General features: G+C 37.2%; 1 protein-coding gene across 6 annotated transcripts in view; it reads right to left on the bottom strand.

The window, feature by feature from the left end:
• LOC129779835 (synaptotagmin 1) overlaps nt 1–26,208 on the bottom strand; it is a 55,217-nt gene that overhangs the window by 19,672 nt on the left and 9,337 nt on the right. For 5 of the 6 annotated variants that reach the window (XM_055787569.1, XM_055787572.1, XM_055787568.1 and 2 more), the window contains exons 3-6: nt 18,162–18,445; nt 17,765–17,863; nt 17,502–17,696; nt 16,835–17,011 (exon numbers count right to left, since the gene is read on the bottom strand). In XM_055787569.1, the coding sequence (XP_055643544.1) occupies nt 16,835–17,011; nt 17,502–17,696; nt 17,765–17,863; nt 18,162–18,445 (755 nt within the window). The remainder of the gene's footprint in view (nt 1–16,834; nt 17,012–17,501; nt 17,697–17,764; nt 17,864–18,161; nt 18,446–26,208) is intronic. The other variant, XM_055787573.1, reaches the window with a different exon arrangement.

Consider the following 26,208-nt stretch of genomic DNA (forward strand, 5'->3'; position numbering starts at 1 on the left):
CCTCACATGTATAACCATTAATTGTATTGATAATGCCGAAAACCCGAAACAAAATAATTTTCATTTGTGAGAAGATAAATACCAAAATCATAGGAAAAGGAATTGTAAGATACACTTTTGGTTAAGTCAAAATTCTGCTCCGATTCTTTGAATCAATCTCATTTAAATGAATCCTCGAAGCAACAAAAGAGCTAGTTGTATGTTGGGCACTCAGTATCTAATAATTTTAAACCAGAAGCTTCAACATAAGCTTTGGAATCGATTTATATTTGCATCATGAAGATTGAAAGAGTGAGTTTGGTGAATAAATAATTTAGGAAAAGTTTATTTTTTTCTTCAATATAAAGGAATCAGAGTTTCAATCGAAGAAATTCTTGAAAAAGAATATTTTGAAGTGTTAAACCAAGTGAAACTATCATAAGCGTTTAGCTCCGATGGAAGTGGAAGCATTGAGAGACTAGGCTCAATAATACAGCATGAGACACGATGGAAAGATTCTGTCACATGACAATTCCTTGCTCTGAGAATTATGAAATCATACTTGGAAATGTTGGGCCCTTATATCCCTAACGACGTTATAATACAACGCTACGACGCCATTGGTATGAAAAATAGGACAACCGTTTCGAATTTCTACGGAATACACGTGTGTTTGTTAAGGCAGTAAGCTAGTCTAGATTTTGTATCTAATCTAGTACGACCTTGACATAAAACTTCAAATGCGTTTTTCGAAACTGGCGTACACGATAGTTTTGGTGCGAAGGAATTTTTGTACATCTCTCTATCGCATGAACCAATAAAAAACACATTTTTTTGATCTTACTATTTAGAAAAAAAATAGAATTGTCATAAAAAACGCAAACGGACGCCATATTGTCGAAACAATTTTTTTTGAGTTTTCCGAATTTCATGCGGTAGTGGCATCTTTACTGACCCAGAATCTTTTAATTTTTTTTGGTTTCAGATAATCAGAAGGGCTCGAGTCGGGTACGCCATGGTACATTTTTTTTGAATCCCCTCACTTCTCCATCTTGTAACTATCTAATTTCGTATATTTTTTTCCGTTTAGCTCTTGTTGTATTGTCAAGAACATCTAAACAAATAATGAAATGAGAGACAGTAAAAATATTTTTTGTTTCATTTTTTCAAAAAAAAACGCCCGAAATTCGTGCCACTACACTAGAATATCCTCTGAGTAACTTACATAGTAACCAAGGGTACCAACTATATGTTGATACTTCCCTCGTTGATAACTTTATAAGATATACAATTAGTCTTTTTTATTATTAGATAACAAAGATAACAATATTTTTTTCGGAAGACAAGATGGATTGATGTTCAACGCGAAATTGAGTGAATGACTCAAATTCACCAAATTCAACCATATTTCGTATTCTAAGAAATTAAAGCAGTTTCACGCCAAATCGCCCGAAAAACAGCAAATCTTGTCCCGATCCTCTCCTATTTTGTTTTGTTTTTAAATTTGATATTTATTATGGAAGCTACCCAAAATTACAATTTTGATTATAATATAACCAATTGAAATTACGGCTGATTTTCTAAAAGGGCGCATTCAGAATCATTGACCTTTCTTCAAGAAAGTTGTAACTCAAAATCCAGATGTCTGATTAAAATATGACGTTTGACAAAGTTGTTGGAAAATCAATGAACTATTCAGGAAAAATAACAATTTAAATGCTTTTTTAAAAAGTCTTACTCTAAAATTAAATTTAAAATTAAAAACTTTTACATCTCAAAATGCGCCTCTTTCGATATTTTTTTTTTAATTAATTGGAAAACCCTTCTATTTTAATAAGTTTGATGTGTAGTGGTGCCGTGTCGAACGCAACAAAATTAAGATATGAATCTCGAGAACAGTTAGTCCTAGGATTAAACGTTATATATAGTTTTTTTATGTTGAATCGCAAGTAGATTCTATTTTTCATGTTGCTTTTCTTAAATAATTACGATTTCACTAAGTATTGATGATTCATATCTCCATTTTGACAAGTCCGACACGGCACCACTATACGTAAAACTTTTTGGAGTTTTCCAATAAAAATATACGAAGAAATTTCGAAGAGTGGGAGTTTTGAGATTTTCTTTTAACCCAACAGTTTATTTTATAAGGCTCATTTAGCAATTCAGCTGTAACAGAGCCGAATTCATTCGTGTACATTTTTTATCTTAAGATAACTTTTGTTGTAGATTACACTGTTACCATTTTGAGGAGTAAGAGTATCGCTATCTATCGATAAACATTTGTTTTATCTATTACACAGTAGTCGTTTAGGCTAAGGCGAATTCCAATTCTATCGATGCACAACACATGTCGCCTTTTTTTTCGGCGTAAGAATATTGCTATTGTTCGAATGTTCACAGTTGGGCTGTTTCACAGCGGGACTGTTGATATGAGACATCCTTTGTTGCGTTACTAATAGTGCCAATTACCGATGCAGCAGACCGAAAATGTGAGCGGTAAGAGACTGGGATTACCGACACATGATGATTGTTGCGTGGACATAGTAGCTAGAATAACACACAGAGATGGTCAGTTGAGGGGGCCCTGAGTTATGAGCTCATGATCGTTCGCTTAGTAGCGGACACGCAACCAATTAGGCTTCGAAGACCCCCTAGAGTTTTGAGATATAATAGTGGCCATGTTTGATAGTGGCAATAGTTTTGAGATATAATAGTTTAATTTCATTTTTTTTAAATTCAATGTTTGTGTAAGATTTTTCAACAGTGTACTTGAAGTGTTATTTTTCCTAAATAGTTCATTGATTTTTGAACAACTATGTCAAATACAAGATTTTAATCAGACATCTGGATTTTGAGTGTCCATTTTTTGAAAAAAAAAAGGTTTTGAATACGCTTTTGTTCAACATCAGTCATAATTGAATTTGGTCATATGATTGTGATAATTGTGATTTTAGGTAATTTTCATTGAAGGGTGTGTCACATCAAATTGCATCACGGAAAAAACGCTGTAGAAATTTTATTTTTAGGAGTTATATCTTCAGCTTTCGCTTATAATCAGATAAGAGTGTATAGATCACGTTGGCCATGCTTCACTGTCAATTTTTCGTAAATTTGGAAAAATGTCGTCGAACGAAAAAGAGCGTCGTGAATTAATCCTGCGCACTCATTTCGAGAATCCGGAGTTGTCACATCGGGACATCGGTAAGATGCTGGGAATCGTCCAATCCACGGTCAGCAGAGTACTAAAACGATACTTCGAGAACCTAACCATCGACCGGAAGGTGAAGAACGGCAAAAATGGATGCTCCGTCAGTGAAAAAGATCACAAGCGCGTAGTTAAGCAGTTTAGACGTGATCCGAGAAGTTCGGTCCGGGATGTCGCCAATAAGCTGAATTTGTCAAGTTCATTCGTCCAGCGGACCAAGCAGCGGGAGGGCCTGCGTACATACAAGGTTCAGAAGGCTCCTAACCGCGACGAAAGGCAAAACATGGTGGGGAAGACGCGAGCCCGGAAGCTGTACACCGAAATGCTGACGAAGCCGCATTGCCTGGTAATGGACGACGAAACCTACGTCAAAGCGGACTTTCGTCAGCTGCCGGGCCTGTTGTTCTTCTCCGCAGAGGACAAATTCAGCGTTTCGGAGGAGATTCGCTAGCAGAAACTATCCAAGTTTGCCAAAAAGTACATGGTGTGGCAAGCGATCTGCTCTTGCGGAAAGCGGAGCGCCCCCTTCGTGATGACCGGCACGGTAAACGGGCAGGTTTACCTTAAGGAGTGCCTACAGAAGCGCTTACTACCACTATTGAAGCAGCACGAAGGCCCGACCACCTTCTGGCCGGATCTCGCTTCGTGCCACTATTCAAAGGACGTGTTGGAGTGGTACGAAGCCAACGGGGTCACCTTCGTGCCAAAGGAAATGAACCCGCCCAACGCGCCGGAGCTTCGCCCAATAGAGAAATATTGGGCGATTATGAAGCAGGCTCTCCGGAAGAACCCAAAAGTTGTCAAATCGGAGGCGGACTTCAAGAGAAAATGGATTTCTGTTAAAAAAAACTACAACCTGACGTTGTACAGAACCTTATGGACGGGGTAAAGAGGAAGGTGCGAGCATACGGGCTTGGGCTCGAAGTATGAGTAAAAAGAAAATGCCAAAAGTTGTTTAATAGTTTTTATTTTACTGTCTAAAATTTTCAAAAGGATCGGTCTACTGGGCGAATTTCTACAGCGTTTTTTCCGTGATGCAATTTGATGTGACACACCCTTTAGCATGTTTCAAAAAATCGGAGAAGTTTTCGGCCGATGGAAAGTCTGCAGTCTTCGGTGGCTCTTAGTGTACCCTATGATCAGAAAGTACAGGGAATTTTTATTAAAACAAAATAGAGTTAAATTTCAGGCAAATTTATTTTATCTCCTTCAAAATGTGATCCATTTGAAGCAACTCACATGTGCCAACGCTTGACCCAGTCCTCCATGCGTCCCTGGTAGGCCAACGAAGGGATAGTTCCCTCGTCGCATTCTTTTCGATCTTCTCGAACGACTGAAATCTCTTTCCACGAATTGGCAACTTCCACTTGGGGAATAACAAAAGTCGCACAGGGCCAATCAGATGAGTATGGTGCTTGCTCGATGGTATTTACATGATGTTTGGTCAAATAATTCAGTACAAATCGGGCATGTTCAACAAAATTATCCACGGTTTGATTTGACTCCTGTTGACCGATTGATCTGAAACTTGGAACAAGGCTTTATCTCTGCAGTCATTATAAAACTGCGTATTCCATGACCTTGAAAGTCCAAGATGGCGGCCAAAATGGCATATTACATATTTTCTCAAAACCCTATCAATATGGGTATCAAGCGAAAGGACTTGACTAGTAGAATACTGTTATTTATGAAAATTTAAATACAAAATGGTGGCCACTACAAAATAGCCGATAACACATTTTCTCGGAACCCCATCAACATGGAATCAACATGGGTATTAAATGAATGGGCTCGACTAGTAGAATACAGTTATTTATGAAAATGTACGTCGGCACGTTGGATTTCCATTATTAGTTGTTTCATCATATACCTCACGATTTTATTTTACTTTCCTCGATGCGCTAGCTTAATAAAGGAAGGAACTGCTGCTTGCATAATTATTTGCTAGCTTTTAGTACATTATCTGTATTATTATTGTCTATTTTTAATAATAATGTAACCGTTTAACATAGAAGACGATTTTTACCTATTTTATTTATGAAGCTCTTCAGGCTGACATGTGAGCCAGCTTTACTATCATTTCGGCGGGAAGGGTGCACCGAGATATTGGTTACAGATGGTGTTTTCGTATACACTAATGCAATCGAATCATAAAGTGAATCAATTTGTCTCCAAATTAAGTTATTCCACCCTTCGTTGTTGGGCAAATTTCTTATTTGTATAAAACCAACTTCAGTTTCTATCGATCTCATGCTGTCGAAGATGAACGAGCATATCTAATCTGATTCAATCCAAAATTGTAATTCGAGGAATATGAAAACGAGAAACGGCTTCGGGAAACGTCTGAAGTTCGTAAAGAAGGTTGAATTCCAAAACATACATGTTTTAAAGGATCATGGATTTGTACGAGAATATATCGAACAAGTTGTATTGAACAACCGTAGTTACTTTTTTAAACGTTCTGGAATCTGCCTAGAAACTACGAATTAGGCTCAACTTAGTGTTGCCAGCGACTTTAACTGCTTTAACTGGAGCAAAATGATCCTTAATTGCATTTAAATCAAGATCTGCTAACGATTCATTTTCGATCGAAAAAATAGCCAAGCCATTGAGTCGGCCTTGGTTCATTTTAGAACGCAGATAATTTTCAATCAATTTACGATTGCTGATGCTGTGTTCGCACGATGCTTTAGTGTAACCAGACCAGCATGCTTTTTCATTCCAGCACAAAAATTGCCTTTCAATAACACATACATTATTTAGAAGTATGCGTTCTTATAATGCAGCTTAAGAAATCAAGTGTTTCAGTTAGAATTTGGTCGCTTATTTTCATTCACTTCAGCGCCCCTAGTTGTCACATCGAGAAACTTTTGACCGCGTTTTGATCCGGGTGGTTTGTTTATCCAGTAGTACAGAATTCGTCAAGATTGAAGGATACATTTAAAAATTATCGACGATGGAACGCGAAAGGCGAAAAAAAAATTCGCTCAATCACATTGAGAAAGCGACGTGGTCAGAAGGAAAGATTGCAAAATTCTTCAAATTTCCAAAATCGACTGTGAATACCGTACTCAAACGTTACCGGGACGTGTCGAACACCGATGAAAACTTGAACAAAGTGAAATAAATGGTGCTTGAAAATCATCATACCAGCTTAAGAAAGATGTCTAGTGAATTTGGCATTGCATATGGAACGGCACAGTATATTGTTTGGGTATGAGACGCGAGAGGGCCAGGCTCGTTCCGAAGGACCTGAATTTCGTGCAAAAACACCATCAACAGACAGTTGTTGAAGAGATGATTTCTCGAGCCCAAAGTGATCCACCCTTCGTGAAACGGATAATTACGGGCGACGACACATGGGTCTATGAATTTGACATAGAAACAAAGCAAGAATCGTCCGAGAAGTAATGCTGACTGTTTTCTTCGATTGTCAACGCGTAGTGTACTATGAGTACCTTCCACCGGGCTAGACAGTCAACAAAGAATATTATTTATCCGCTATATATTTGAGAGATGCTGTACGTCGCCAACGACCAGAAATGTGGGCCCACATTTCTTGGATTTTGCATGATGATAACGCGCCATCGCACCGAATTGTACTGAATTATTTGACCAAACATCAAGTAAAAACCACCGAGTAAGCCTGGTGGCCCCGTGCTACTTTTTTTTGTTTCCCTAGTTGAAGTTGCCACTTCGTGGAAAAGGTTTTCAGTCGATCGATGAGATCAAAGAGAATGTTACGAGGGAACTAAAAACCATCCTTTCGCTGGCCTACCAGGGATGCATGGAGGACTGGGTCAAGCGTTGACACATGTGTGTTGCTTCAGATGAATAGTATTTCGAAAAAGATAAAATAAATTTGCCTGAAATTGAACTCTATTTTATTTTATTTAAAAAACTCCGGTACTTTTTGATCATAGGGTACGTAAAAATGGATTTTTAGACAAAAAGTCGGTAACAAATTTTAGTTTGTCAAGCGTAGGGTAGGTTCAAATTCGTTTACGCAGATAAATTTGCCCGTAAGTTGATTATTTGACAAGGGATCTGTAGTTGTGGAACGACGACAATGGTTGTCATCACTGGGGCAACAATTACAAGGAGGAGTGTCTTCAGAACAGGATTTTGCCATTCATTCTATCAGACAATGGTCCAGTGAATTTCTGGTCTGACTGGGCAAGCTGCCATTACAGACGAGGTGGCATCAAGTGGTATAAGGAGAACAAAATCGACTTCATTGAAAAAACGATCTATCTACCAAATTGTTTGGATTTTCTAGAGATATTGGACAATATCAAAGGCAAATTGAAGAAATGTGGCTGAACCATCAAAAATACAATTCAAATGCATCACTTTTTCAAGAACACACGAAATCATACGGAAAGTTCGAGAATTCATCCGAACAGATAACGAATAATTTTCATATTTTTTAACCTTAAAGTTGATAAACCTACAAAATAACATCCTTCCCTTTTTTGTACCTTATTTCTATGCTGAGAAATGTCCTACTTTATGCGACCGAATTCTAACTGAAACAGGCTTTAACTGTAAAACATCGTTCGGCCATTCACGGCCTATTTCGGCGCCCCTCCGCCCCCTATATTGGCTCCATGCATCTGTTTTGCATTGCATGGAGAGCATGATGGATGTTTTTTCCTCAATTGAAAGATGAAATATAATAATTGAGAAATATAATTGTAGGAAAAAATGCTATTCAAAATTCCTGGATTTTGGCGTCCCAAAGGGCCAGCGCTCCTGGCAAATGTCGGGTTTGACGCCCGCACACTACGCCACTGAGTGTTGCTACTAAAAAAAAGTCCTGTCAAAAGCTGATTTTATATTTTACTTTGAACACAAATTCATGTTGACAGGAACCAAGAATTGTCACATTCTTTTCATCTTGAATTGGTAAAATTTTTTGTAAGCTATAAACTAAATTACTTGACTGATTACTAAAATTCAGTAGTAATTAAATGTCGGAAGAAGAAAATACCACAGATCAGTGCAAGAGCATTGATTCACATTTGAATCTTTTCATAGTTGTAAGTTTAGCAAATAAATGGAATGAGTGTGTCGGAAATATAATGGAGAAGATCTAACCCGCAGGCTTGATCATTCTGATCATATCTTCTAGTTATCTTCTGATTCCCACATATGATTACCTAAACGGATCCAAATGAATATAACTCTCATGACTCTTGAAAATTTACATCTGAGGTAATTTATCGATAAATCAATAAGTCATGTGATTAATTCGGTGCGTTGAAGTATGTCAGTTTAGGGGGGGGAAGGTTAGAAAAAGTCGGGGACATCAATCGATGTGTTTGTATTGTTAGTTATCCAGTATAATAGATATATTGAATTTTTGCTGGTAGTCAGTGTTTAGAGAGGTACAGAACAACACACGGAAGCATCAACGGGTCGAAGCCGTAGTAATGTATATTTCGTAAACGTCTATACTGTTTTCTCGCACGATCTAACTCCAACATTTAGAGGGAGGGGATTGTTAAGTGGTTAATTTGTTGTTGCTGTTTTTAGGTAAATCACAAACACATAGCACTTTACAAAATTTGCTAATCAAACAATATGCTAGTATTGTACACGTGGATAAACTCTACATTCATCTAATGTCAGCAAATAATAAGAAGTAACTCTAAAACTCAGGGTTGTTCGGTTTGATTTCTGGATTATTAGCGCTACTATTTGGTGGGGTGTAGGTTATTTGCTATGAATATAGTTATATAAATGGCGTACAAAGGTTCACAAGGATTAGCGTACATTTCGGGCAAGGGGATTCAACAGCCCCACAGCATTTCCCTAATTTTTCCACTACAAACTCAATCAATGGTTGTACAACGGCTAAACCAAGAAGTACCAGCTTGGTGCGAGCTAATCCACCCAATACTTTTTTTTTGTTTGAACCATTTCTCGAAAATTCATCACTCCGCAAATATCTATAGCTGGCTTTCCATTTTTTTTGTTAAAATTTCTCTGCACAGAACTAATGCAGCATGCGGCTGATGAGGCATTGATTATATGAGCAATTGTCACAAAATAACAAAATCTCTGGTAATGAGCGAAACCATCGGTCCCAAAAATAACACATCACTAAAACAGCTACGGATTATATATATGTAATAATACATAAGATATGTGGTATATATGTATGATTTTGGTGGTACTTTTTTGTCAATACGCTGAAGCTAAACTCAGGTCAGAATCAAAACAACGTAAACGTATACAGCTACCTCCAGGAGGGAAAGGGTTATTTGCGTGTTGCTACTGTTGAGGACGACTAATTCCAATTCGTTGAGATCGGTGGACAATAACTGTTTCATACGGCACAATTATTTGCTCAAAACATTGCTCTTAGGTATAATTCATATTTAGGCCACATTTCATTGGATGTCACAATCGACTTCAATTTACAAGGATACCAAACAAAACAAAAAGGTATACATATATTGCAAAAACAGAAGAAAATATGGTTGATTCAATTTATTTGACTCGTTACTTCTACCAAATTCCAAGTGCGAGAATTGAGAGAACACTACGAACTCTGTCTCAACTTCTAGGTAAGGAAGAAAAAGCGTTTTGTGGAGAAAAAAGCATTTTTTTACAACTCTAACTACACTATATCAAATGAACGAACTGTGCAAAACCTTTTGTACACACTAAAAAACAACTCGGGGTGATTCGTGATTTAATGTCTGCTTTAATTGTTGAACACAAAACTTTTAAAATCAATGGCACGAACTTAAGGTGATCTGTTTTTTCATACATCACGAAGCTAATGGAATTGAACCCGAACAACGGCTTGTTTTTAATGAAAGCCAAATCATACAACTATACACAAAAGAAATCAGCAAACTCGGATGTAAACATGATGGGCGTTCTACATCTAATAAGCGCTAGTAAGAACGTATTTTCTACGACTATAGAATGTGGGAACTCGATCAACTGAATGAGAGTAAAAATTCGTAATAGTTTATTATTGTTATTGTACTGTTGAAATTATTCAAAATGTGAGATGTGGAAATTTTCGCTTAAAGAATTCACCTCTTGAACAGGGTTTTGTGTTAAAAAAAATAATTAGAATTCACCGACTCGATTAGCACAAACAAAGCGTAAAATTAGGATATGCATGTCTGTGTGCCAAACAATACTTTAAAAAATTCTAAATTTGGATAGTTTAAATCTTTGGGAAAACAATAAATTTATCCAATGTAATTTTTTAGAGTTTTCATTAACTCAACTACGAAAAAGTTACGCATCTACTCTACATAACAAAACAGTAAAGTAGTAAAGAAGTAAAACAAAAACCAATACGTTTCGTTGTGTGTATTGCTATTTTGTAAATAAACATAACAGAATTAATTCTGCCAACAAAAATTGTAAAAAAATTACGATAATATCATTAGTCGAATGTCTATAAACAATAGCAAAAGTAGTGTTAAAAAATCGGAACACATAAAATGGTTGATGTCGATCGCACTTGTTTGCTGTTGTTGTAAAAAGAAGTAGAAAAACTTTACGCTTTAGAAAAATAAATACATATTGCAGTGGCAAGCTAACCTTCGTCTCAAAATTTGAATCATTTCACGACCTTTAAGGAAGTGTGTGGGTGTGTGCGAGGTTGGGAGTCCGCTCATATGTGTTTGTTTTGGTAAAAAAGCTCTCTTCGCCATCGACAAGAAACAAAACTCTGGATGTGTGTTATTACCTTCTTTTGTCTTTTTTACCCTTTTCTGTTTTAGTCATTGTTTTGTGAATTTGTTATCGATATTGTTTGTTTTGTATTTGGTGAAAATAAGTCAAAAGTGTAACCAAAAGTTTACATCGGTTGGTAAGGCAATCCACAACAATTCCTTTATAGTCAGTTGCAGTGAATACACTTGTACAAAACCAAAAAGGTACACAAAAGCTATACAAAAAGCCAATACAGTCAAACAATATACAGCGGCACTTTTACGTGGGTAAAGTAGACTTTAAAATAGGTTTTTTTCCTTATGAAAACGATACTTACGTGTAATGGTTTAATCGATTTTATAGTTTGTTTTGAAGCAGTTACATGCATATAAAATATTGTTTAGATATATTGTATTGATGAAGACACAACCATTCACAGGCGTAAGCACAGCAGAGAAAAATTTGAGGAAAAAGAAAAAAATAACTTATGTCAATTAAATTAGTTTTTGAAAATAAAGTAATGTCGGACCACGAAGAAAGAACTAAACGTTAATTGTTACAGAAAAAAATTGTAGTTTCTTTCTGTTTTGTATATTTACTAGGTTTTGAAGGTTTCTTCTTCGATTAATTGCAAATGGGAAATGCATCCATTGTATTGTAATGTGAATGTTAATAGACTTTTTTGCTGTTCGAGCCACGTTTGTTCACCTTACGAATCCAAGCATATTTGTCAAACATAATTTTATCCTCAGTAACGAAACCCTCTATCTTGGGGTTATTGGTTATGCTGATAGTCAAGTCGATATAAGTGAGGTTTTTCCCTCCGGGGTTACATGACAATTCTCACCCAATTCTAAAAGTCCGTTGACTCGGAAGTACAATAACAAATGAACAGAGTTCACTGCACCTGCTATTTTTTATTTACATCGATTCTCAGAATACCAACACGTGCGCGAATTGACTGTCACGTCGTGAAGCGACTCTCGGAATAATCCCCCTTGTGTATGTAATTGTGGCATTCCAGATTTAGTAGTCCTAGAGTGCTCACACAACGTTTGGTCGAAACTAAATATTTGACACTTTTTTCAGATAACGAGATCATCGAGTACTAATATATATTCGACACAAAATCTTTTTCTGCATCGAAAAACACGGGCAATTTTGCTACCATACCTTAGCCACAAAAAAAACAGCAAATAACATTCACTCAGCAAACCAAGTGCCCAGTGAACGGAAGTTTGTAACAACTTGAATCAACGGTCATGCTGTGAAACTTCAGCTCGACTGTGGCTCTGATAACACTATCATTTCCAGCCAAACATGGAAAAAATTAAGAACACGCAACACGAACACAAAGCATTTGAGTGAGCTCAGGTCATTCCTTTCAGCAACAAAGTTTTGCAGGATGTTCCGCCCTGGAATTCATAAAATTCGACAAGCGCTCGATGATCTCCAGAAAAGTCACGTCAGAAAGTTGCAGGTGCAGTGCACAATGCAAAGATGCTCTTCGCACTACAATCCATAACCAGAGTTGATAGCAGCAGGCGACACTTCAGCTTAGAACAAAACTACACTCAGGTTGAAAGCTCTGGTCTTTGCAGTAACGAAGTTGCGTCGCATGCTGATTGGACGAAAGTTTACGTTGCAGATGGATCATCAACCGTTGCTCAGTGTTTGGATCGAAGAAAGACATTCCATTACATACCGCCAATCGACTCCAGCGGTGGGCTCTATTGCTGCTGGATGTTGATTCCAACGTGGAATACATCTCTATTGACAAGTTTGGATACACGGTTGTGCTCACTCGGCTGATCAATACTTATCAAAAGCCCGTAAAAGAATATGTAATCGCCGCCGTCCGTCTGAAAGAGGATGTAAACGCGAGTCTTGAAGAAATATTCTTGCCAGTGAATTTCAAGATAGTCAGTGCCGCTACCAAAAAAGACACAATCCTCCAACAAGTTACACAGTTCATCTTTCCATTCTCGCCGTTAGTCTATATAAGTGCTCAATTGATGGATCATGATGATGGACCGCAGTGTTGTACCGTATTTCAGCAATCAGCGAATTCTGGTGTAGCTTCACTGAGGTCATTAGGGCACGGACCGATTCAAAAGTCCCGCTCGCAGTGTTGTTATACTGGCTGAACATCGACCACGATATACAAGACCTTGTTCTCGGTATGTCGCCGCAAGGATAACGAATTTAGAGCGTGATTCATTGCATAGCCATAGAGCGTGTGATTTAACGCGCCCTATCATAAACGAATCTAGACAGGATGAAAAATAAACAAAGCAGAATGCATAGATCACTCATCCCACCGTATGCGATGAGTGCAATAAATCGGAGCTTATATCCGATCGTGAATCACGAAGGATGGGAGAAATCCCAAATAGCTCGCCTAAGTGATAAAATTGAGCTGCCTTAGGGTGCAATAAAAAAGTTCGCTCGTCTGGCTGAGAAATTATAATTGTTTTTCATTACTTATGCTACGCCCTTCTGGCGTAGATAAGACCTCACAAGGAGGCAATGTAGGGAAAATTCATGTATAAAAAAAAAACAAAATAGTTACTGAATAAGGCTAAGGTTACTTTGGATAGGAGTACGCACGAAAATTTGATTGTACGAATAGAAACAAACAATTTTGTTCGATAGAAACAGACGAATTCGAACGAAGCAAGGGGGAAGCAATGTAACCACACCAATACAACTCAATGTGGTTGTTTACTTTCACTATTGCATACAATTCGTACGATCACTTCTCTGCATCCAGTGTCACCGCCGCCTAAAGCAAGTGGAAGTATGGTCCGGGACGCCGCATCTTCGAAGCCATTATTGCAGTCAACTTTTCCGTTATCCTCGATTATCACTTAGATCGGAGAAAACTAATTCGCTCGCACGTGAACCATCTAGAAGAAACAACAACAATTCAACGAAACAGTTAAGCCGTCAGTAATACCAACCCCGTTTGATATATTGGTGGATGATTTTGAACTAAAGCAGCGGTCGTCAGTGCAACAGATTCTCTCTAGAATTTTCCATCGATCGAACCTGAACGAGTTCCTGTAGATCAGCATCAGTGTGAGAGTTCGGACAACGACGAGTTCTTCGGAGAAGAAGCTGGCTCAGCAGATTCCAGTCAAGCAACAGTTTAGTTAGCAATACCAGCGAAGTGTCCTAGACCAGCCAGGACCATTCGCCTTCCGAAGAATTCGGAGGACTACATTGTGGGTTAATCTTAAAGGGGGAGATGCTACCATCCCTGGGTAACAATGGTGACAAACACGTATGTATGTATACAACGAATTAATATTTTTTGGATGTTCTGGCTTCTAGAATTACTATCGATGCTAATGAGACGTACAAAGTAGATTATTTCCGTGATTAAATCCGTATAGCCGATCATTAAATTCAATATTACTGGAGACGGATCTCATTCGTTTCGTGCATAATTAATTTTCATCAGAAGATCAGACAATTATCGAGGAGCATTATTTGGCGTTACGAGTCAACCACTTTTCATTGCATGGATGAAAATTGATGAAATTTTGGGTAAAACTAGTTTAGAGTGTAATGTTTACATGTGGTTATCAGGATGGCTTCCAAGCAAGAAGTGCATGAACAAAAATTTATGGGCGCAGTTGTGGAAAATCCAGGGCCAGTCCCACATGTGGATCGCGAAACAGTTGGGAATCAACCATTCGACCATGTGAAGACAAGGAAGATGAGGGTTTACTTCAAGCGATATTAAAAACCTTCCGGTTCGGAACGTGGCCAATAAAGTCAATGATTCCGTCTGGATCGTCCAGCAGACAATGAAGTGGGTCGGACTTTTTATCTTCAAGGTAATAAATGTGTCTAGCCGAGAATAGAAGAGAGTACGCATATAGATAGAGAATACGATAATCAAATCCAGCGCCAGAAAGCTGTACCGCGAGTGGTTGGTGCAGCCAAAATGCATCGTAATGGACGACGAGACGTACATTACATTTTTCAACAGATGGCGTCATTAAAAAATAAACAAGATTCATTTCGAGAGGTTAATCTGTCACTAGCTTATGTGTAAAGTTTCATGACATTTCGTTGATTTGATCACAAACTAAAATTGTTTCAGTGTCACTATTTGAGCATTCGTATAAAAAATGAAAAAAGAGGAATATCGTATTTTGATCAAACATTGTTTTTTGATGGGAGGAAACAAACACCGACAAGGTGGTTTAGTGAATTTTAAATCGGCCGTACAAACACCGCAGATACACCTCGCTCTGGAAGGCCAAAAGAGGTTTCGAATCCAGAAATCGTAAAACAAATGCATCGGCTCGTTATGAACTATCGTAAAGTGAAGTTACGCGAGTTAGCTGAGGCCTTAGGCATTCCAAAAGAACGAATGGGATACATTTTGCACGACATTTTGGACATGAAAAAGCTATCCGCGCAATGGGTGCCGCGTTTGCTGACCGTCGAACGAATACAGCGACGCGTTGATGATTCAACAGCCGGTTTGGTGTTTTTGAAGCGTAATCGAGTGGACTTCTTTCGACGTTTTGTGACAATGAAAAAACGTGAAACGTGGATCCATTACCACCGATTTTTTTCGAGTACTGTATTTAATGGAATTTGTACCATGGGCAAACATCACCGCACAAACCAAAAATGGAATAAATTCAATTCTACAATCATTGAAATGAAATAACATGTCTCTCTGCGACTTCTATTTGTTCGATAGGAAAAAAACGTCATATTTAATGCATTCCTTTATAGAAGAGAGACCGAAAATGATTCTGTTGGTCCTAACGAAAATCGGGTAGTGTGATGAAGAAACGGGTCGTGATTTTGATTTGAAAAATGAATGAATCTATTGTAGAATTCAACGACGAGATTAATTTGTTTGCTTGGGAATAACAAATAAAAGAATCGATGTAATCTAAAGTTTAGTTTTCCATGTTTCCACATGGAAAACAGTCACAGTTTAAGATTGTAGATTAAAACGCAGAAAAATTCAAAAGTAAAGTAATTCAGAAAAGGTATTTCTTCTTCATTTGTGGATTTCTCCCAATAACAGCCCTCTGTGGACCTGTCACCCATGAGATTCGTAGGGCAATTTTCATCACAACTTAAATATTGGAACGTGAACAAACGTGGCATCCGAGTACAGATCGTATGGATAAACATATCCAAATCAGTGGGCTTGCAATTAATCGAAACTAGCGGATTGGAATGATTCTTATGACTTACTTAACTAATGTTATTTTTTTCTATTTGCAATGAGTCTTAACACAACCGGTTATTATAGTTTACTTCCAATTAAAAGAATGAATGCATTAGTTTTGAAACAAAACAACCGAAGACTATTGATTTTCTAGTGGATCAAAATCAAAACAACGTAAAAAATGTGAATGGATATATTAGAGATTAATTCCTCTGAATAATTCAAAGACTATACTTCCACGTCAAAAAGAAAAGGAAAATATACTAACATGTAAGCAAATATATGAATTATGAAATGTTATAAGATATTGAAAAAAGTAACAAATCTCCTCAAAACTAGTGTTATTGCCTATAATAAAATACCATGGAAAATCATTACTGTTTTTACTTAAATAGTATTAAAAATTAAACTGGATTTGAACTGGGTGTAGATTACTGTAATAAATCACTTCCTCGTATATATTTTCGTACAGAGTCAGTTTTCCGATTCTTTCTTTTTCTCCTGACCGGATTCTAATTTGAGATCACGCGCGCCTTGTCAAACCACTTTTCCGATCGAGACTTCTGGTTTCAGAAAAAGTTTGCTAAACACATTTCGGTCGCGAACTTGAAATTGTTGTGTTTGTGGTTGGAGTAATAGTAACGGTAGTAACAGTGGTAGTAGTAATAGTAATAATAGTAATAATAATAATAATAATAATAGTTTTTTGTGTATTGTTCTGTCCGGTGTGCGAGGAACCGTTTACGTACCTGACCGCCTTCGCCTTCGACGCTTTGTAGTTCTCGCCATTCCTCGATCGTTTGGGCCAAATCGATCTGACAGAGGGGAACCTTCACTTCACCGATTTGGTCGTGCTTCGAGAATCGATCGAAATCGAATATAGCGAAGACCAGCGTCTTGTTCATTGCCTCGGCATACGGAAGGCTCTGGGGATGAGGGTCGCGAAAACAGGATCAAGAAAAAAAAAGAGATCACACACGAGTGTTAGTTCGAATCGGGCGAAACACATAATGGGGCGCTTAAATGTAACAATTTGATTACCACATATACAGATAGACGTAGTATTTGTACCCTAGAAACTTGGGGCTGTTGCAAGAATTATTGAGTTATTAAATGTACTTTTGTTAGAATATCTGAATATCTGAAAAAGTGTACCTAGCAGTAAGAGTTAAAAGTTGTATCAACGATCAAACTATTGAAATCATGGAATGAGCATGAAGTCATGAAAATGCTCACAGAGAATGATTAAGATAGATAGTAACTTGATAAGTGCGAACTGAGACAGTGGAAGTGGCGAATATAACCCTCTGAAGAAATACATAAAGCTATGAGAGAGTAATAACCCCTAAGGAAGGAAAAATGTGACGAAGAACACAAACCTGCCAGATATAGGATCCGTTTGATTATTTCAATTACCTTGAACGTGAACGATTCGTTAAATACCGGATTTAGAGTTTTCCTGTGGACTTTAGTTTCAAACTTTTTCTTTTTATCGGGCAATAGATATACTTTAACGTAGGGATCGGATGTGCCTCCCATGTCGAGAGCTGGCAATTCTTCCGCCTGGATTACGGTTACGGTCAGGGCGTTTGCGTTGAAATCGTACTCAAGCTGTAACGAAAAAAGATGTTATATTTCCTCATGTGTTTAAAATATATAGGTCGTGGAGAACCACCAACCTTATACTGCAATTTTCCCAGTTTTTGCTCGCTCTGCTTGCTCTCCCCCTCGTCGTTCTCTTCGGCATTTTCGGTCAGTTCTTCCATATCGGGTTGAACCTAAAAACGCGACCGTTGTTTTTTTTCGTGCGTTGCGAGAAGAAAAAAACCGAAATGTAGTGAAAATGATTCTATCGGCAATCACGCTCAGCGATTGAACATCTACTAACATCGAAAGAACAATACTCTAATAGTATTGAAAAATAAATAGCATCTAGATTGGTTCAGCTTTAAAAGAGGGTTTACAACAAGTACAACAGATTGATTTTTGTTTTGCTTTATGGTTAGTTTAGTGAACGCACATATTACAATGCACCTGTACACTGACACATTTAATGAATGAGATTCTACTGAATACCTTTTCTTTGTATGCTGAACCTAATAATTGTACCGATTTCAGATCGACTCCTTTCATGCCCTTCTTTCCGTCTTTGGAGCGCCTCTTGCGGAAGCAGCGCCGAATGCAGAAGCCGCAGATGCCAAGGATGATCAGGACGACGACCACGATGATGGACACGAGGCCCCACGTCGGAATGCCCATCCCGTGCGCTATCGCCTCGGTCATCTTCACCGCCTTATCGCCGATCGGTTCTGCCTCGTCCTTGGTCGGCGACGCGGTGCTCAGGAAATCTTCATTCTCCACTGTAAAATTGGTGAGATGGTTAGTGTTCAGTACGGGGCACTGTTTATATGTGGCGTATTTCTCTTCGCTTGCTAGATAATGGGTGTTTTACAGTCATATAAAGTCAAGTTGACAGCACTTTTGATATGTGTGTTATTTGTTCTGTTTTTAGTTTGACTTGCCATTTCATCATGAATAGATTGACACCAGACTAACGCTTGCAAATAGTGAAGATTTTTCAACGAGAAACAAATTCAAAACTAATTCCGGTTTTCTTTCACTGTTACTCCTCTGGGATCGCCGCCAAGAACCCCAAGAACCGACATTAATAGACGATAGTCAGTGCCTAGTACAGGTTGGACTTGACTATATACAGCCTCGATTATATGTGATTCGATAATATACAGGGTTTTCCAACTTCAAATTCCGAAAGTAAATTGAAATAAAACACACTTAGAATTCGAATTTCGATGAAACTTTCATTTCAAATTAAAGTTTGGTTTATGCCATTAGGTGTGAAATACAACATCATTCAAATGTCCACCTAGGGCTTCCTCGCACACCTTGATCCGGAACAGATATATTTTGATGACTTTTCGGCACATATGGGGCGGTATCTCGGTCATAACTTCACGAATGTTGTCTTTCAAATGTTCAAGAGTTTGCGGAGAGTTGGCATAGACACGGTCTTTCACATAATCCCACAAAAAAAAGCCTAGCGGGTTCAAATCGCATGATCTGGACGGCCAATTGGCATCAACAAAACGCGAAATTATGCGTTTTGAAGATATGGATACGGATGGCCACATGTCATCCGTATCCATATCTTCAATTTGTGGCAAAACAAATCGGTTAACATGCGGCCATAGCGCTCACCATTCACAGTTACCGTCTCGCCGTCCTCATTTTCAAAGAAATACGGCCCGATGACTCCACCAGACCATAATGCGCACCAAACAGTCACTTTTGGCGGATGGAATGGCCTCTCAACAATCACGTGTGGATTTTCTGAGCCCCATATACGTAAATTTTGGGTGTTCACATAGCCACCGAGCTCGAAATGTGCCTCATCGCTGAAGAAAATTTGATGCGAAAATTCAGCATTTTGCTGCTGTTGTTCGTTCACCCAAACATTCGGGTCATCCTCCACACTGGAGGCAACAGCAGTAATATTTTCGGCCGAACGCACATTACGATGATGCACAGGCTTCACAATATCCGCTACGGATCCAGTTTGTTCGAATTTACGCACTACATTAGCGATTGTGTGCTCTGTAGGCCGTCCATGACGACCAAAATCCGTCCGTAATGCTCTAAAAACATTTGCCGGTTTTTCATCATTTTTATAGTATAATTTAACAAAATTAACACGTTGTGCGATGCTAAAACGATCCATATTGTAAAATGGCAGACATTCAACTAACGATATGACGCTTTGGTTGACAGCTATGTCAAACGGTTGTCAGCGCAGGGCTGTATACTTTCGGAAGCCCGAAATGGAAAACCCTGTACAATTTTGGACTCGATTATATACAGTTTGAAATATTTTTTTTTCACATTTCAAATATAACTTATTTCGTGAGAAAATGTAACCTTTCAACGTTAAAGTGAAATTTAAGTCGTGAGGTAAAAACGTTATTTTTAAATTTTTGCTTGAATTTTCACCAGCGAAATTAAGAAAGATAGAAGTTGGGTGTCAAAGAACAAATTGTAGAGCGAAAAGAGAGCTTTAATTTGATTGAAATAAACAATCAAGTTTAGTATGAATTTTTAGGATAAAATTAATAATAACACATTAAAAATTCCTAGCATTCAAGTTTTCACTTCCAAATGGATTTTATCCACTAATTTAGATGATCCACAATTATATCCTGTACAAAATTTTCTCATCTTTTAAATGGAAGCAACATAATCGTCTTCCGTAGCGTAGTTTTGAATGTAGAGCTAATTCTAGGCAACAGAGTCCGAAACAAAACAAAGTTCTATAACTCTGTCATTGTTGGAATTCATATGTTCGTTGAAGGGTTTTTTCATCAAATCCTGAGAGATTCTGGATAAATTTATTTCTTTCATGTGAGAAAGGTGTTTTCTGGGGATGAATCAAAAATTAAATTCTTTTTTTATATTCAAATAACGAAAAATATATGCATAAAAAATGTTTTTTGACTCGATTATATACAGTAAAAAAATCCTGGACTGTATATAATCGAGCCCGCGCTATATCGTATGAAATCTTTCGTCATCCTTCACGCAACTTGAATATTCCATCATCGCAGAGCTTCTTTGTTTTATTTTCGTCAAACGACTGAGCAACGTGCTGTTTTTGACATACAATGAATCGAAACCCTTGTTCTTTAGTTGTCGTTTCCACCGGCCCGAACAAATGATAATCTGAAGATGCAATATCTAAAACAAAGAAAGACTTCTCCAGGTGGAGACAGCCTTCGAGGATAGCTAACGGAGATTATTTGGTTGGCTCAAAGGTTTTTTTTCACTCAATATTGTTATTAATGCTTAGATTTTGTATCACCAGTCACGATTTGCTTCAAAACTGTGAGTTTGGAAATACGAGATGACGGAAATACGATCCATTAAATGTTTTCTGTTGAAATCAGCGTCTCGATTTGATTATCATTAGCAGTGCTTTACAATTTCACAATAGTGCTATTCTCTCTTCACGCACAATCAAGAGAATATCACTTCAGCTTCGTACAGTCTCATTTCATTTCACGTTTATTTCCTTCATCCATCCATCGAAATTATAAAATCGTCAAATGAAAATGAAAGGTATAAGGAAATGAAAAATGTATTATTTCGAATGAAAAATTTCATTGGAGCTCGAACCGTATTCAATAAAACAGCAATTCCAGATGGAATCGTCCTAAAAATGCAGATTTTAAAAACTTGTATTTTTGATTCCAATGAAAGTGTGTATTCCGTTTGGGTTGGAGGAAATATGAGTTTTTCACAGCAATTGGGAATTTTTTGACTCAAGCGTAACTTTTGAAAAGGGCGTATCGATTTCAGTAAGAGAAATCTTTGATAATTTATATCTCAAAAACTATGAGTCGTACCGAAATAGTGTCCTAGAAAGAGTTATAGAGTATTGATGGTTGAATATAAAAAAAAGTACACTGAGAAAAAAATTAGTACTCTTTTTTTTTATTTACAAAATAAAAATTCAATTTGCAATATCCAAAATACATATTTTTTATTTTTTTTTATTTTTTTCATACAAAATAAAAGTCATGCAGAAAATTTAAAAAAAGGGCCCAAGATGGTAAAACTATTTTTGACGAACATCGAATCTTTAGGAATTTTCGAAACTTCGAATTTTTGTATGTTAACAATCATTTTTTGCCACAAATTATGAATCTTGATGTGATTTTAAACAAAAACGGTTATTATCAATCTCCTTCTAAATGTAGCCATTCTCGAAATACTTAAAAAAATATTTCTAATTTATTGTCTTTTTTATAGTAAATAATCCCTTTTAATATGTTTGTCGTGTTATACCGTCATGTTCATGAAATTTTATGAATTTGCTAATAATTTCCAACAACTTTTCCAAATACATCATCATGATTAATTTTTTGACTCAAGCGTAACTTTTGAAAAGGGCGTATCGATTTGAGTAAGAGAAATCTTTGATAATTTATACCTCAAAAAATATGAGTCGTACCGAAATAGTGTGTTAGAAAGAGTTATAGAGTATTGTTGGCTTAATTTGAAAAAATATACACTGAGAAGAAAAATAAGTACTCTTTTTTTATTTACAAAATAAAATTTTAATTTGCGATATCAAAAAATATGTATTTTTTTATATTTTTTTCAATTTATTCATATAAAATAGAAGTCATGTAGAAAATTTAAAAAAATGGGCCCAAGATGGTAAAACTATTTTTGACGAACTTTGTAGAATATCGAATTTTTAGGAATTTTCGAAACTTCGAGTTTTTGTATGTTAGCAGTCATTTTTAATCACAAATTATGAATCCTGATGTTATTTAAAACAAAAAAGTTTATTATCAATCTCCATCTAAACGTAGGCATTCTCGAGATATTTAAAAAAATATTTGTAATTTATTGTCTTTTTAATAGTAAATAGGCCCTTTAAATATGTTTGTCGTGTATACCATCATGTTCATGAGATGTTATGAATTCGCTTATAATTTCCAACAATTTTTCCAAATACATCGTTATGGTAAAGACATATGTTTAGGAGTTACGTTACGAAACGTTCGAAGACATGTGGGTTAATACAAAACGTAGCGAAACTAAAAAAATCTTTTTTATCTTAATACAAACTTCAATCAATCAAAAAAATTGTTGGAAATTATAAAAAAATTCATAAAATTTCATGAACATGATGGTATAACACGACAAACATATTTAAAGGGCCTATTTACTATTAAAAAAACAATAAATTACAAATATTTTTTTAATTATCTCGAGAATGGCTACATTTGAAAGGAGATTGATAAAAATATCGTTGCAATATCCAGCAAATTGAATTTTTATTTTGTAAATAAAAAAAAGAGTACTAATTTTTTTTCTCAGTATACATTTTTTTCATATTCAACCATCAATACTCTATAACTCTTTCTAAGACACTATTATGGTACGACTCATAGTTTTTGAGATATAAATTATCAAAGATTTCTCTTACTCAAATCGATACGCCCTTTTCAAAAGTTACGCTTGAGTCAAAAAATTCACAATTGCTGGAAAACTCATATTTCCTCTAACCCGAACGAAATCCACACTTTCATTCGAATTAAAAATACTCATGTTTTGTCATTTGTCGATTTCATTTGGAATTACTCAAAAGTATATGATAGAATATGCAGTATGCCAGCAGGCGTAATTATTTATCGGATCTGGTTGTAAAACTAATATATTCTCATATGTCCCTTCTAATTCCACTTTTTTTGAAAGACGGTCCGGCAAAATCTAATTTTGAGAAATGAAATCGAATGATACTTTCAATTGAAAGCAATGATCCTTCTTTTACACGTGAAACTGAAAGTGACGAATGGCTCATTCAAATGATAGTAAATAGGGCAGTTTCAATCGTCGTGTAAAAGCGTCTTCTTCAAAGGAAACGACAGCAAAACGAATACGAAATAGAAGCATTGATGTTTCAGTATGCGTAGTGAATACACACAATCGGAATTGAAATTGGCTGAAGAGAAAGGAAGAAGTAAAAAAATCATTTTCATCTTTTAGTTTCGAAATTGTCGAGCCCTCATGCCGTCACTAATGATTCATTAGTGACGGCATGAGCTTTCTGGGCAACGCAATAAAGCGTATTCCAGAACGGAGTAGAGCATCACTGCTAACAACACTTCTCGAGAGATACATTGCATGTATCCATAAAATAATTTGTTGTTTGTATTCCATTTTCGCGAAGCCTTGGCAATTTTCAAACAAATAAAGCGAAACGGATTTTTCATCAAGAGCGGAAGTTGAACCGAAAACCCCATCTAGGAGAACAATGTAATATTTTCAATATTACATCATTCTAACATGCTTTTACGGTGTCTCCATCCTATCATTTCGTCGTTATCCTCTTAAACTAATGAAAATAAATCGGTCTCTTTCGGTTGATGTACGTTACTATCAGAATACACATTTTAACAAAGAAGTTCAACGATATGAAAAAATATGGATTTTCGAACGGGAAGCAGACAGCTCAACCTTGATAAATATCGATAAATTTCTCGGAAATGTAGAATAAATTTTATTTATTGTTGAATACAGATATGATTTTTTTACAAAATATGTATTTAACGTGTCCACGTGGACATTGTCCCTCACCGTGGACAAGTGTGGACATTTTCGAAAACCCTTTATCCATCATCCCCCCCACCCTGAACTTGTCCACGTGGTATGTGGTAGCCCCCAAGCCGCAGGCAAAGCGAAAGGCACGGCTCTGAACAGGCGTGCCAAAGCAATGGTCTAATTGATTATTTTTTTAACGTCTTCTTTAAGTTCCGCTTGACGATGGCCCAAAATCTCTATGGGGCGAACCTCTTGGATGTTGGGACCGTTGCGATCTGTTCGCATCACCATCACGTGCTCTTGGCAAATAATTCCATCACTTTGTTTTTATAATAGCAGGATGCTAATTCCGGCCAAAACAGAACGGGGTTGTCCTGTTTGTTGATGAAAGAAGGACGACGTTCCTCCAAACATTTCTAGACGAACATGTTCTGATTGTTGGTCCCTATGGCGATTAAAATATTGTTTCCCCAGACGCAGGTGCAGGTGCACCCAACCAAATAGTTTCGGGGAGCTTAGATAGTTTTATGATCTTGACGATGTCTGTTCCGGGAGCAGCTAGAAGCCCGAGTTTGCTAACTTCGCGAGCGAGAAGTTTGCATTTTCACGTTGCGCGATAAAAATAAAATACCAGGTGTTGCTTTTCTTTCATGAACGCTCCTTTTTTCTTAAGAATTGTAAATCAAATGTCAAAATAAAAATTGAAGAATCCTTCTATAGGAGCACATCTACAAAATAAGATATGTTCATATTTTTTTGAACCAGAGGGTCAATGAAAACGGCCATCTCGTATTTTAAAACGGACACCAACTGAACAATCTTTTACAATCCGCGGGATTTAAATTGCATATATAGGCATCCAACAGCGCGACTATTCTTCAAAATATTCCGGTGGAGCTTCGCGAAGAAAGAAATTTATTGGAGCTCAATTCATCGAGTACACAAGTAAAAACTGGTGGTTTACTGTGGCAGCCAGTCGACGACGTTTTCCGTTTTAAGATACCTGTTTGGTCCTACGAAGCGCCGATTACCAAACGCTTGGTATTGTCCGAAGCAGCACATTTATTCGACCCTCTTGGTCTATTTGGGCCAATCGTTCTACGCTCCAAGCTCTTTATGAAAGAGTTGTGGAAAGCGAAAGTTTCCTGGGATGACCCTTTGAAGGAAAATCATCAACAATTCTGGAAAGAGTTCCGGAAAGATCTTAAAATTCTCTACACATTTATTGTTTTCCACGGTGGGCGGCACCAATCACAGATTCTGTCAGTACAGAACTGCATGGGTTTAGCGATGCTTCGGAAAGCGCATACGGCGCGTGTATATTTCTTAGAACTATTTCTGCAACTGGAGTAGTTTCTGTACATTTGCTCGCAGCAAAATCGAAAGTCGCCCCTAAGGTAACTGAAAAACTCGAGCTCACTATTCGCTTGCCACGGCTTGAGCTCTGTGGAGCGTTCTATTAAGTCACTTATTCGAGAAGGTGGAAAGTAGTCTGCAAGTTGCAGCCCGTCCGTTCTTGTGGACGGACTCGATGATTGTTAGATATGGGGCCGATGTGGTGCTGTAAGTGACCGTCAGCAATTCTAAGGTTTGAATAGGTTCCGACGGAGAAGATCAGATGACGATGCGCTGGAGCAAACGATCGCTGGGATATACCAGGAGTTGTCGGTACATTTTCTCCAAACCACTCACAATTACGAAACGAGGTATGCGAAATCGTAACATGATGCTATACAGTTCGTCTTGAACTACCGGTCCCACCATTAAAGCGTCGTTCAGCGAGATGCCGGAATCGGAATTGTCAAATGTCTTAGAATTTCATGAAACGTCGAGATTGACTGTTATTTCGGAAAAAAAATTTTTGGTCAAAAATTTACTTTTTGGCAATTGGTCGTTATTTGTCTCAAAAAAATCGATTTTTGGCGAAAAAAATGTTTTTGAGATAACAGTATATATCGACGTTTCATGTAATTCTAAGACATTTGGCATAAAAAATTTT

This window comes from Toxorhynchites rutilus, chromosome 3 (assembly GCF_029784135.1).
Source record: "Toxorhynchites rutilus septentrionalis strain SRP chromosome 3, ASM2978413v1, whole genome shotgun sequence".
Lineage (NCBI taxonomy): Eukaryota > Metazoa > Arthropoda > Insecta > Diptera > Culicidae > Toxorhynchites > Toxorhynchites rutilus.